At 30.1% G+C, this 15,008-nt stretch overlaps 2 protein-coding genes across 2 annotated transcripts, besides 1 other annotated feature; one reads left to right on the top strand and one right to left on the bottom strand.

Moving 5' to 3' along the window:
• Positions 1 to 2,155: part of a mobile genetic element that runs on past the window's edge.
• On the top strand, positions 313 to 1,653 carry TVAGG3_0836020 (MULE transposase domain-containing protein; the record flags this gene model as incomplete). Its single annotated transcript, XM_051248683.1, has 1 exon — positions 313 to 1,653. The coding sequence occupies one exon, from the start codon at positions 313 to 315 to the stop codon at positions 1,651 to 1,653; it is 1,341 nt and encodes a 446-aa protein (XP_051084158.1).
• Positions 2,156 to 13,081: 10,926 nt separating the features above from the next.
• TVAGG3_0836000 (uncharacterized protein) lies at positions 13,082 to 14,470 on the bottom strand (the record flags this gene model as incomplete). The annotated part of the gene is made up of 1 exon (XM_051248682.1): positions 13,167 to 13,360. A coding segment is annotated over one exon (194 nt), but the record flags the coding sequence as incomplete, so codon positions are not given.
• Between the last annotated feature and the right edge of the window lie 538 nt (positions 14,471 to 15,008).

The raw sequence follows: 15,008 nt of genomic DNA, 5'->3' as shown, positions 1-15,008 counted from the left end.
TGCGAACTTAAAGAAAGGCTATCTTATATAGATGCTATGAAAGCTGTCATTGATAACGAATGCCATGCAGGTTGTCCATATCAATTAAAAAAATCCAAATTTAGGGGGAACAAAATTAAAATTCAGGTGCAGTGCAGATAAATGTGAAGCATGTATCTCATTTCTAAAGGATGATGAAGAATATATCCTAACAGAATATAATGGAACACATAATCACAATCAAATCAAAGATGAGACAAAGAAATACCACACATTATCACAATGCTATCGTCGGGTACTTATTAATTTTATAAAACAGGGGGTGATCCGAAAATGGCTCAAATTGAATGCGACAAAAAACTTGATCTGGATGATCCACTTAACAGGCCATCTTTTTTGAATGCATCTTCAGATCAAATGAAAACAATTCAGGAAAAAGGAAATAAAAAGATCAAAGGTATTCAAAAGTACGATGATAATCAATTCAAGTCAACTCAATTATTTAAGGGTATCAAAGAACAAGAGTCACCAAAAGATTTAATTTATTTCGATGTCGATAATTACAACAAACCAAAGAAATTAATCTTTTATTATGCTTCTTTCAAATTTCTGGACATAATCAAAATTGTGAAAGAGCATTTTATTGATGCAACCCATTCATTACTTGAATTTAAAATGTTGTTTTACATGATATCAGCCAAATTTCCAAATACACATGCATTCCCAATTTTTCAATTTGTCGTTTATCCAAACACTTCAGAAAATATTGCATTCTGTCTCAAGGCATTTTTTAACTGGGCAAAAGTAAAACCAAAATATTTTATGTCAGATTGTGCACAAGAAATCGAAAATGCGATTATCAACTCTTTTCCAGAAGTTATCCTTCATTGGTGTGCAGTTCATGTAATGAGGGCGTTCAGAAAAAATTTGAAAGATTATGCATTTGAGAGTTCAGACAAATTGATATTAGATACAAAAATGAACTATCTTGCATACGGCAGAAATGGCAAGAAAGAATGGATTGAACCAACGTTCAAAAAAATTCTGGAAATAGCCGAAAAATTCCCAGAATTTTCAAAATACATACAAAATCAATGGATATCAAACCAAGAAAGATGGACAGCCGCTGAAAGAGATGAAAATTTAGCTCTCACAAATAACATTTCAGAATCGATTAACAAAAAAATTAAATATTACTACTTTGGCGGAACAATTTTCATGAGATTTGATCGATTTGTGATGAAATTAATCGATTTTATCGTTCCTTCATTTTATTACAGAATTTCTCAAGATATAAGGCTCAGAGACAAAATTCCAAATCCGTTGCCATCTGAAAAAAAGCCAAAAAAGTCTACAATCAGACTGGATACAGAAAAATGTATAATGCTCACTGATAAAATTAAATCGTTAATAGTTAACTCATCAGCAAACTTAAATACGCTTCAATTGGGTTTAGATGACCTACTTGATAAAGTTGTCAAGGCAGCAAAGGTTCAAAAACGAATGACCCAGTATTTTTCGAAATTAAGTATCCCAATGGAAATCAAGCTTAGTATTCTCACGCAAATTACAGAATTTGGATGCAATACCCCTCAATTCATTGTTGAGAATGCCAAGTCTTTTCAAGATAAAATTATTACAGATTTCCACCTTCAAATTTATACAACATTATAAAAATTTATGAATAAAAACTTGATATAAAATAACATTTTTATTTTTACTAAGAAAAAAAAGGTTTTTGATAATAAATTTATTTTATTTCGAAAAAGTAGCAATAATCGTAAAAGGGTATTGATAGGCTTGCTAAAGTAACTAATTTTAGCTGCCAAATACTTTTGTATTTTGAAGTAAATTAGTATAAATTTGTTTTTACTTTTATTTCGAAAAAGTAGCAATAATCGTAAAAGGGTATTGATAGGCTTGCTAAAGTAACTAATTTTAGCTGCCAAATACTTTTGTATTTTGAAGTAAATTAGTATAAATTTGATATTATTTTAACTCCCTTTGAAAACCTCAATTTTCCATACAGAGGGAACGGGAATAGCATCCAATATTCCCTGAGAATGGTTGCGCATTCTCAGTTCCCTCTATATTTCGAACGAAGCTCTCATCGGTCTTTTTTTTAATACTAAACGTTTTTTTTCCCTGGCACTTTTAGCTAAAATTTGGGTTTGCCTTTTGAAATGTTGACCAAAAATTTTCGTGTTATTTTTTGTGTTTCAGCATAAATTATGTATTGACTTATGAAAGATAAGCATTTTATTCATTATCATAAAGATATACCAAAACAAATTGATAAAATTTTAAAAAATGTGTATTTTAGTGGGTATTATTCTGGCCAATGCTCATTTTTAAACGATTTAATATTGACCATATCGATAGCCGACTCAATGTAAAAATTTAGATATTATTTTTTTCATTATTCAAACTTTGATAAATTTTAGTATAATGAATGATTTTGTTTCGTGTATGATACAGAAATGAAAAGCTTGATTAATATCATTTTGCATTTTTTCAAGAATGTTAGAGTACATCTACATTAAAAAGTCGGATTCGAATTGCGATACTGCATCAAATTGTTGCACATCTGATAAGGATCTCAAAAGAGTAAAGTTAATTTTTTTGTGTTTTTTTAAGTTTTGGGCCTTAGTAAAAACACCATCTTGAGCAATATTTTTGGGACGACGATAGGCCTTATTTGGCCTTACAGTGGACCCTTAAAAATAAAATTTTAACCTTGATTTTTTTATTTTCGTGATTTTTTTGGAACTTACATAAGCGATTAAATACATTTTTTAAGCACTCGTTTATTATATGTAAATATATCTTAATAAATTTAATTCCTTAAGGTAGAGCGTGTTCAAATTTAAAATCTCATACAATATTTTCTTAATGGCGTATTTTTCTGAGGTCGCCCAAATAAAGGGGAATTCAAAATTGAGAACTCCAAGGCGTATGGCGAGTATTCAAAAAGTACGCCACTTACAAAATATTGAATGTGGATTATCAAATTTTTGGCGTGTTCAATTTCAAAATATTGATACTTAGTTTATATCACTCTCGATGATGTTATGAATGTAACAATAACACAAATAGAATTTTTTCTAAGAGATTATTTTAAAATTTTTATTTTAAAAAATGTAGGGTTGTACAAACTGGCACGCCTGCTGGCACACCTTTTTTGGCCAGCTGGCACGATTTTTTAAAAAAACACATTAAAAAAGTCACTTTTTGCCCCATCTAATGAGATTTTTTTTACAATTTTTTTCCCCTTATTTTTCAATTTAGATATGATTTTAAGCTCTCCAAATTGAAGTTTACCTGATGTTTCTTAGTTTTTATGATAATAAAATGTTGCAAAGTTGAGTTTGGATTCAATAAATTTAAGAAAATTTTATTTTACAATGAAATTATAAGAAAGGATGTTTTTATCCTATGTCAAAGAGAATACATTTGTAGATCCCGACTTTTGACATGGTTGAAAATTCCAAAAAAAAATTCAAAATTAAAAAAAAATTAAAAAATATAAATTTCATGTTAAAAAATGATTTTTGAATTTTTTTTGGAAAAATAGAATGTCATATTTTTATGTTTTATTGCTATTTTTTACGAAATCAATAAAATATTTGTTAATTTGGCTGAGATTATAAATAAAATCTTTCTAAATCTTGCAATTGATTGCTAAAATCTGTTTTATGTATTAATTGGCATTGAGATTCGTTATAAAAGAATGCGAATTATTTTGTATGAGTAAACGTATTTTGTAAAATTTCAAATTCTCTTCTCTCATTACTTACCTTAGATCTCTCGGCTTTTAGCTCTCAGATTTCGCTCATAGAACTCATGTTTTAGTTATGTACTCATAGATGTATCATTACTGCCCGCAGATCTCTCATTACTACCTTACTAACCAGATCTTAACTCTCATTACTACCTTACTAACCAGATCTTAACTCTCATTACTACCTTACTAACCAGATCTTAACTCTCATTACTACCTTACTAACCAGATCTTAACTCTCATTACTACCTTACTAACCAGATCTTAACTCTCATTACTACCTTACTAACCAGATCTTAACTCTCATTACTACCTTACTAACCAGATCTTAACTCTCATTACTACCTTACTAACCAGATCTTAACTCTCATTACTACCTTACTAACCAGATCTTAACTCTCATTACTACCTTACTAACCAGATCTTAACTCTCATTACTACCTTACTAACCAGATCTTAACTCTCATTACTACCTTACTAACCAGATCTTAACTCTCATTACTACCTTACTCATCAGATATCTAATTATTTACATATGTTTTCTCACATCTCACTCAAGTCTCATTACTTACCCTATCTTTTTAACCTTTTCTGATAATTACTGAAATAACTAAATCCTTTTTTTAGTTTAATTCTGATATTAAATTTTTAAAATCTCTTTAATTTTTTGAACTACGCCTTTAATTTGTAATTGCCGATTTCACAGATTTGAACCATTTAATAAAATAACATTATTCAACTTAATCATATCAAACATGGTAGTTTGATTTTCAGATCTACATTTTAAAAACCTCTTTATTATCTTGAGTTATACTTTTATTATATAATACCTGAGTTCATAACTGAAAACTCTTAATTAGAGTACAATATTCAACTTAATCATAACAAGATTTGTTGAATTTCAAATTTGATTTATATCTTCCATCACTTAAAACTCTCACAGCTTACAATATAAGCTAAAAAGTATATTTTCATAGTAATAAAATTAATTATTAAATTTTTTACTTTTTCCTTTCCAAAACTAGAAAAAAAGGAAGGGAAAAGGGAAAAAGAAGAAAGAAAAGAGAAAAAGAAAAAAAAAAGAAGAAAAAATAATAATGAGCATATTATATAATTGTGGTCATAGGTCGAGTGGCGTGGAAAGGATGTCGCCCTTCGGGCTCCACCCTTTCCACACCACGAGGCCCGATTTTTGGCCACTTTTTTGATTTTGGCCGCCTGCCAGGAGCTGGCACGCGGCCCGCAAAATTGTGCCAGTTTGTACAACCCTATTTTCAAATTTATTTTGCGCATTTTTCAAAGAAAAATTATATCAAAACTCAACAATTAAAACGGGTAAAATCTAGTATAATATGTAAAGGTTCTATATAATTAAAATAAAAGAGATTTTATTTTTTCAAAGGTGTCTGTCAAACCACAAGACACCATTCAAAATTTGAATGTGTCTGACGGTTACATAAGACACCATCAAAAACAACGATAGGTCAGACACTATTGAATTTTACCCATTTTCATATATTTTTACCCTCTAAAAATTTATTTTGCTATGCTATCTTGATATTATGCTATACGTCAAATGATATTATATGTTTATATAAAGTATATATCATTGTACTGCATTTGCCTACTTCTATAAGCATATAACATCATTTGCCGCATACATTATCCTGCATCATTATGATCTCTCCACTTGGCCATCATATGAATTCTACAATCCAGGACTGCAGTACTTATGATATTCTAACTTAGAATTCTTAAGTCTTGCACTTCTGGATTGTATCTTCTCGAATACGCTTTCTGATTTCCATCCGAATCAATTGATTAGTAGATGTAATCCAGTTCTTTAGTCTACAGGAAGTCAGTGCTTAGTGAGACTACTTGAATAGAACAGTATTAATCCGAAGTCTCTCATTCAATGAGAGGCTTCGTATTAATACTGCTCTAAAAGCGTTGTAAAAGTACTCTCTGGTCATCGGAACGTCAGCAATCATAAATTAAGAAAAAACTCAACAAGATGTTTCACTAAATAGTGAAACTCTTGCAGAGTTATCCTAATTAGGGTTTGACGTATCATTCTTTACTCACCAAAGAGTTGTTTTCAAGTATTTACTATATTATGAACAGATTTCTTTCGAAGACTCTCATTTAATTGGGGTCTTCGAAAGAAATCTGTTCATAATTAATGTATTTATGCTTTTTATGAATAAGATATTCCTTAATTAATGCAAACTCCTTTGAGTTACCTTATTGATTGAGATAGACCCAAAGAACTTTGCATTAATGTTGGGTTCTTGTAATCACCTCTAAAACAATGTATTTGAGCGGTATTTAGCTTCTCAAAAGGTACTATGAAGAGAAATTCATAGTACTTTAGGGTAGCTAATACCGTTCCCCCAATTTATCGTTGGATTCTGTATATAAGTCGAAAAGAGCAAAGTTCTTTCTGAGGATCAGCTTATAAAAGATTAATCTTCAGGAAGAACTTTGCTCTAGTGTAATTGATATGCAATCTCTGACAAAATATGGATCAGAGAGTTCTTTAAAGAGCGTTTATAATGAAGTTCTCATTTTGGATAGGATCAAATTAAGAATCCAAAAGAGAACTTCATTATAAAATGAAGATTTGTAGATCCTATACCAAAAATGGTTAGGATTGTGAATGTCAGCATGTGAGCTCGGCAAACGCCGAGCAAATTGATTAAACGTACATTTCTAACGTACAAAAAAAAAAGGTCAAGACACCAAGTGTCTTGAGAACCTTATTTTTTGTGGAATCCGACATCCATAAGCTAAACGGGAAAAATTTGGAAAGTGATTCTCTCAGAGTAGATTCCTTATTTGGTATATATATAATCTACCGTTAAAGAATTGTTGCAATGTTCATATAGCAAGAGTTCTATGAATCTGACACTGACTCCGGTCGAATTCAATGAGTTCTATCAAAAATGAAAACTTTACAAATTCACTTTTTTAATCTAATGTGAAGAAAAAACAACAAAAACAAGATAAATATACAACATAACATAGCGCGCTAATAATATATTGTTTCTGCAATGACAAAGAAGCTACATTCTAAAACGCATGGCTCTATTTCTTAAAACCATGTACTTCATCGAAAACAACAAATTCTTCAAAAGTCTAATAAAAAATATAACATGTATTAGATTGTTTTGCTGATACAACTATTTTGAACCAAATTCAAGTTGATAAAAATATTGAATTTTCTTTTTTTGCAGAGTTGCACACTAAATACCTAATAACTCGAAAACGCATTAAAATTACTACTGAATGCACACAAAAAGTCCAACGTGTAATTTCTACGATAGAATTTGGAAAATTAAACTTCGAACTCTATGGTTGAAACGAAGCTACTTGTCAATACTTCTGATAGTTGCTAGCATATTGAAGAAGCAAATAAATACAGAATTTCAATATAATTCTAAATGTAATAAAATGAGCGTATCATAATACGTAGAGAAAGATTTTGTTATATGAGAATTAACTACAACTAGTACATAAATGAATACATTCTATTATTTATTAAATAATCATGAGGGATTTGAAAAAATAATATTGATTTCTGTTGAAATTTGTGTAATCTATGGTATAATAATTTTTATCCTGCAGTAAATATATTTTGAAGGTTGGTAAGCTTGCTTTTAGAAAATGATTGCATCAATAAATGATCAATTAAAAACTTTGCCTTAAATCCGACTAGCATGGTCCAATTACTTAATATAATAGTATCCTAAATTTTGGGCGCTGATACAGCTTTATAAGGTGCCCTAGCGAGACAAACTGTCCCCATTTTTTGACCGGAGTACACCCTTAAGAAGAGAAAGTTTTTGATCTTTCACAATCTGCTGGTGATGTTTGGGAACTTTTTTATGGAACATCAACATCACCAAAACCAATCACCGGGAAGAATGTTCAAGCAACATCAACAGAAAACGAGTGTTTCATTTTTAAAGTATCTTCATTGAAATTACGACAATAGTGCCATTTATTTTACGAATACAAGCAATAAATTTCTTAACTCAGATTGTTCATTTACTAACTGCAGCAGTAATACAAATGGTGGATCTATCTACTTTAAATGTAATAGTTCCATTGTCCAATACCGAACATGTGGCTACAAATCAAAAACAAACTCTGATAGAGGACATCATTCATATGTTTTTAGTTTTAAATCAAATAATAAAAATTATCTTTATGAAAGTTCTTTTTATTTATGCGGAAATTTAGAAAAAATGAGAACAAATTATCTTTTTATGGAAATATTGAAGTTAAATCAATCAACACAAGTTTCTGTGAAGCAGACTATGACTCAGGAATACTTCTAAATCAACCAACAAGTCTAAGTAACGTAACATATTCATCATTTTGTAACACAACATCAAATAATTTAATTTTAAATTAAATTTATGGTAACTATAATTTTAATTTTTGTAATGTTTTGAATAATGAACAAAAAAATCTGATTATGGAACATTCTATGCATTTGGATCAACTGTTCTTATTGAAAACTGTTCATTTCTTGGAAACAAGGACCAGGAGTAGAATTTTATCAAGATATTCTGGTTCAATTACAGTTAAAGATTCTTTCTGTGACAGAATAATAGATAAAACATATATCAGTTACAACAAATAATGTTCAAAATATATATTCTATTCATAATCTTTCACACTTTTCATCATATCTGTGTGAAGCAGAGTTTCCTATTTTAGTTTTAATGATAAAGAAGAATATTATCACAAAATATGAAATTGTTTATCATTATTCATATCATTTCATTATTTCTCTTTGTATTGTTTTAATATAAATAAATTTTTTGACAATCAATCAAATTTCAATATTCACTTGTGAATTGTTCCGTTAAAAACTTATAATTTGAATCAAAATTGAATGTTAAAAAAATATTCACAGTTATTCTTTTTTGTTATACAATGAAGTTTGTGAATACAGCAATTTAACTCGTCAATATTAGTTGTATCGCGTTTCTTCTTCAGAGTTGATGCATTTTTCTTTCTTATCCGAAACTGATAGCTTGCATTTATTTTGATTAAACTATTATGAGTTTAGGTGTTTATTAAACTTATTCTTAGTACTTTATGTCAGAGACACAGACGAACTCGAAAATTCACAAGATGTGCGGAACTCCTTCAAGAGGTTTTCCGGAGAACATTCTGAGGAGTTGCTTAGCCTCCTGGGTGACTTCAGAGGTGAGTGGATAGCGATGATATGGAATTGTGGCATCAGAGAGCAAATTGAGGCAGTAGATAGAAAGAACTGGAAGTTCCTTAAGCAATGAAGAGTTGAAGAACATTTCTGCATCACCTTGGTATGGGAAAATGTTCTTCTCTTCGCCAACTCGGACCGATGTCCATCAGTGGTTTGTTTTACGAGCAGAATAGACGAGGTACCTGTGATCTATGATGATGTGGCGGATGAGACGAATATATGATGTTAGGATGTGGTGGTCATTGTCGACAACAAGTGGTGTAAGTGGAGCAACGTAGATTGGAGTGACTATGTCGCGACCGGTTGGACCAAGTAATTATGGATTCAAACTGTGAATGCCTTCAAGGATGAGGAATGTGTTGCCTGGAAGTGTCTGTTTCTCTGTTTCGATGTTGATGCCCTTGTCTTGCTTGAAATCGTACTTGCGGCGAAGAATTGTTTCCCATTTAAGTAACGTGTGGACATTATAAGCAAGAACATAAACATTGATGGCACAAATGCACTAGAAGTCGTTCTTGCCATCTGGGCCCTTTGGTGTCTTCTTGCGATCGACAAAATAATAGTTCATTTCAATAACAATAGAATAGTAACAGACAACACGAAGAGCAATGGAAAGACGCTTCACAAATGTTGTCTTGTTTGATGATGATGATTGACAGGCAATTGTAACAACACACTCACTTGGGAATTTCAACAACTTTCTATGCAATACGTGAAAGCTTGTACTGGTGAAGAATATTCACAAACAAACTTCAAGTCATAAACTTTGCACTCAAAGATGGCTTCATTAAATTTTGGAACTGTATCGACTAAGATAAGTTTGGAATACTGTGCGTATCATTATTCATGAAGTTAAAATGGATTCTACAATCTGCATTAAATTATGAAATTATGAAAAAAAAATATCAATTAATAAGAAAATAAATAATAAATAAAATCTCTGTTTCTGAGATAGAAATAAATTTTGATTTCTTATGAATGAATTAAAGAGATGAATTGATATATATCATTGGATATATCATGTGTTATGAGAAAAAAATAAATTGTTAATTTCGTAATTTGAACAAATATCAAAATTAATTTCGTCTTTTTTCAATCAACTATTAGTTTGATAGATTGGAAATATGATGTGGAATTGAATGATATCTGGAAATGTTTGTCATTGAGTCTTGTGAACTTGAAATACTTAGATTGTGATGGTTATAAGACTTTGAAACTTTCAATCTTTGGAGAATAGTTTGTTTTGAAGTAAGGAAACACAGATGGTGATGAATTTGGTAAATTCAAATGGTCCAAAGAGTAATGGTGTCAATTTAACCTTGAACAAGATGTTTAAGTATATCTGCAGCAATGTATGATTATAAAAAAGTTGTGTTCTTATGGAGATTCTGAATGAAAAAAATTAATGGTTCTGTTATTGGATCATATGAAAGAGGATAAAAGAATGTTTTGAATACAATGTTAAACATGTATTAGAATTTGTTGTAAATTCTGTATTTTTTTGGTATGATATAGCAGAAATAATTACATTTGTTGAATTTTCGTATTATAAAAGGAGTTTAAGAGATAGTTTCAGAGAAAGATTTGTAATTGATGGTGAATAGTTACATCAAAAGAATATACAAAGAGTTCTAAAGTTGTTGGGTGTTAATTTATGAAAAGTTATGAAATATTGATATCTATTTCAAGTAACTTGTAAGAAATCATAATGTTTGTATAATACTAATGGTGTTAGATATGTTAAAACACAATCAAAGTATCTTGTTCTTGCAAGATATGATAATTGTGAATCTGATTCATATGGTGATACTATGTACTCGATGTATTCATTTATAAGTTCTTTCTTTCATGTATATACTGTTGCTGATATGATTGAAACTGTTTTTTGATATTATTCAAATGCTTATGGTAATCGCAGTTCTTTTTATAATTGTTGAGTAATAAGTAAAGCTTCGTGTCACTCTTCTTGATGCTTCTGATTTGTAATTAACTTGGAAGGAAGTGATTGACAATCAAAAGCAACATAAGGTGTAAGGCCACGCTTTTGGACAGCAAGGATTCGACTCATTAATTATGGTAATATCTTTTTCCCCGTTTTCATTCCTTGATGGAAGAGATAAAAAATTTTTCTTAAAAATTTTGACGAGGGAAGTGGTTTTCTGAAGTTTACAATTCATTTTAGGAAGAGAAAGTATTTAATCTTTCTCAATCTTCTGGTGATGTTTGGGAACTCTTTTACAATACACAACCTAATTCAGAACCTATTTGTGGCACAAACGTTACAGCTAAATCGACAAATAATGAGTGTTTCATATTTGAAAGCATATTTATCGCTATTACGACCAATAGTGCCATTTATTTTACGAATACAAACAATAAATTCCTTAATTCTGATTGTTCATTTAATAACTGCAGCAGTGATACAAGCGGTGGATCTCTCTACTTTAACTGTAATAGTTCCATTGTCCAATACCGAACATGTGGCTACAAATCAAAAACAAACTTTCAAGGACATAACTCAAAAAGAAACCCCTCTGGACATCATTCATATGTTTACTTAGTTTCTAAATCAAATAATAAAAATTATCTTTATGAAAGTTCTTTTTATTTATGCGGAAATTTAGAAACTGATTATACAAATCATCTTTATTATGGAAATATTGAAGTTAAATCAATCAACACAAGTTTCTGTGAAGCAAACTATGACTCAGGAATATTTCTACATCAACCAACAAGTCTAAGTAACGTAACATATTCATCATTTTGTAACACAACGTCAAATAATTTAATTTTAAATTTAATTTATGGTAACTATAATTTTAATTTTTGTAATGTTTTGAATAATGAACACAAATATTCTATATGGGGAACATTCTATGCAGATGGATCAACTGTTCTTATTGAAAACTGTTCATTTCTTGGAAACAAAGGACCAGGAGTAGAATTTTATCAATCTGTTCATCGAAGAAATTCTGGTTCAACTACAGTTAAAGATTCTTTCTGTGACAGAATAATAGGTAAAACATATGGATCAGTTACAACAAATAGTGTTAAAAATATATATTCTATTCATAATCTTTCTCACTTTTCATCATATCTGTGTGAAACTGATTATCCTATTTTAGATTTAGAGATAAAGAAGAATATTATCACAAAATATGAAATTGTTTATCATTATTCATATCATATCATTACTTCTCTTTGTATTTCTTTAGTAAATAAATAAAATGCATATTGTTCTTCCTATATCTCGATTTTTTGTTGCTGGTTTCAAGTAGAAATAATGGCTAAATGACTTGTTATGTAGAAATATTTATTATTTATTAAATTTATTCTTAGTACTTTAAGTCAGAGACACCGACGAACTAAAGAATTTACAAGATGGTCGGAACTCCTTCAAGAGGAATTGGGCAGAACAAGTTGAGAATACTGATGTGTCGCTTAGCCTCCTGTGTGACTTCATAGGTGAGCGAATCACCAATATCCTTATGATAATATGGAATCGTGGACCCAGAGAGTTAAGCGCGGTCGTAGATAGAAAGAACTGGAAGTTCGTAAAACAATGAAGAGTTGAATAACATTTCAGCATTCCATTGGTATGGGAAGATGTTCTTCTCTCCACCAAATCGGACGGATGACCATCAGTGGATTGTTGTTCGAGCAGAAAAGCAGCCGTACTTGTGATCAATGATGATGCGGACGATGATACGAAGACCTGATGTTAGGAAGAGGTGGCCGTTGTCGATAACAAGTGGAACAGCATAGATTGGAGTAACACATGAAAGCTTGCGCTGATTAAGAACTTTGCAAACCCTTCGTTAAGTATTGGATCTGTATCGACTCCTATAAGTTTGCTATTATGCGAGAGGGCATTCTGTATTATAAATAAAAACGCATGTGAATTATTACAATATGTTCTAGCATGATTATTAAAAATATATTGAATAAATTATTAGCTAAAAACTTAAAATTAGAAGAAAATATGCAATTAATGAGCTATGAAATCCATATAAAGATATTACTTAATTAAAAATTCATTAGAAAATAAGAAGAGATTGAAATATTTTAATTTCAAAAAATTATTACAGAAAAATGATGGTTTATTAGAGCAAACATTAAATATTGTATCAGTAACAATGATTTCAAGAGAAAATTATTCAAAATTTAGCAAGGATTATAACAATTATCTTCGCTTGTAGAGTAGATTTCACCATTAAAGTTTGCTGTTTCAACTGCTTTCTTAACTTCTTCTGCGGAGTATATGTGTGAGAAATGTTGAATAATTTGTTCTTCTGGAGTTCCGCAATCTGAATTGTTCTCTTTGAGGAATTCAATGACATCGTTCTTAATCTTTTCATCTCTGTCTTCGCTTGATCGCATTGGAGGAGGTGCTGGAGCGGATGTTTCAACATGCTTTGGTGCTTGAGCGAAAGAGGAGTCTGGGGGTGTTCCTCTTGTTGTCTGTAAGTGTACGAACAATGAGTAAAGCATATGATAAGGAATTTGATCGAATTCTGTTATGGGTTTGATTGTGAATGAAGTTATTCCATCTTCAATAGCAGGTGTAATTCTTCCAACAACAAAAACGTATGTTCCATCTGGAATTGGCTCTGGATTATCATCTGAAATGAAATTCTTAACTTTGATACTGCCTGTACAATCATTTACCAAGTAATCAATGCTGATTGTGCTATCTTCATGGCTAATGATCTTTCCTACGATGGATACTTGTTTTCTTGATTTAACCTTGAACAAGATGTTTAAGTATATCTGCAGCAATGTATGATTATAAAAAAGTTGTGTTCTTATGGAGATTCTGAATGAAAAAAATTAATGGTTCTGTTTTTGGATCATATGAAAGAGCAAAAAAGGAATGTTTTGAATGCAATGTTAAACATGTATTAGAATTTGTATGGAAATTCTGTATTTTTTTAGTTAGATCTAGAAGAAATAATTACATTTGTTGAATTTTCGTATTATAAAAGGAGTTTAAGAGATAGTTTCAGAGAAAGATTTGTAATTGATGGTGAATAGTTACATCAAAAGAATATACAAAGAGATCTAAAGTTGTTGTGTGTTAATTTATGAAAAGTTATGAAATATTGATATCTATTTCAAGTAACTTGTAAGAAATCATAATGTTTGTATAATACTAATGGTGTTAGATATGTTAAAACACAATCAAAGTATCTTGTTCTTGCAAAATATGATAATTGTGAATCTGATTCATATGGTGATACGATATACGCGATGCATTCTTTTATAAGTTCTTTCTTCAATTGATTTTTGATAATATTCAAATACTGATGGTAATCGTCGTTCTATTTAAAATTGATGAGCAATAAGTAATAGATCACGTCGCTCTTCTTGAAGCTTCTAATTTGTCATAAACTTGGCTGCTTGACAATCAAAAACAATAACAGGGGTGAGGCCAAATTTTTAAATAGCCATGATACGACTCATTAAAAATATTGACAAGGGAAGTAACTTTCTGAAGTTTACATTTCTTTTAAGGGTGTACTCCGACCCATTCAATTTTAGGGCACATAAACTGCCTCCCCCTGAATTAAATATTTGATATTAAGAAATGATAATATGATATATTTATAGAATGATATGAGGTCTATTAAATAAAAGAGAATTGCAATTAATTATCACTTAAAATTTTGAAATATTTTATTGTTTTTAGAAGTATAATTAAGATCTCATTATAACTCCATATTGAAAGCTTGGAATGGAGAAAACTCTTCGTGGTGCTATAGAATATATAGTTATATATATGTACCCAAGTCCATGTCTCAATATTTCAAGTATTTGAGATACTTATGTTTGTTGCAAGCACTCCTAAAATTGCCGGAATTTATATGAAAAATAGTAAATGTAACATATCTTTTTTTCCTCAAGAGGCAGTGACATTGCTCAACGAGAAATAGATACATATACCTATAATACATACTACCACGAAGAGCTTTGTTTCCTAAAATTCCAAATTTTTGAGAAAAATCA

Source organism: Trichomonas vaginalis, chromosome VI (assembly GCF_026262505.1).
Source record: "Trichomonas vaginalis G3 chromosome VI, whole genome shotgun sequence".
In the NCBI taxonomy this organism is placed as follows: Eukaryota; Parabasalia; order Trichomonadida; family Trichomonadidae; genus Trichomonas; species Trichomonas vaginalis.
Note: the sequence above shows the minus strand (reverse complement) of the source record. Positions and strands in the feature narration are given on the sequence as shown.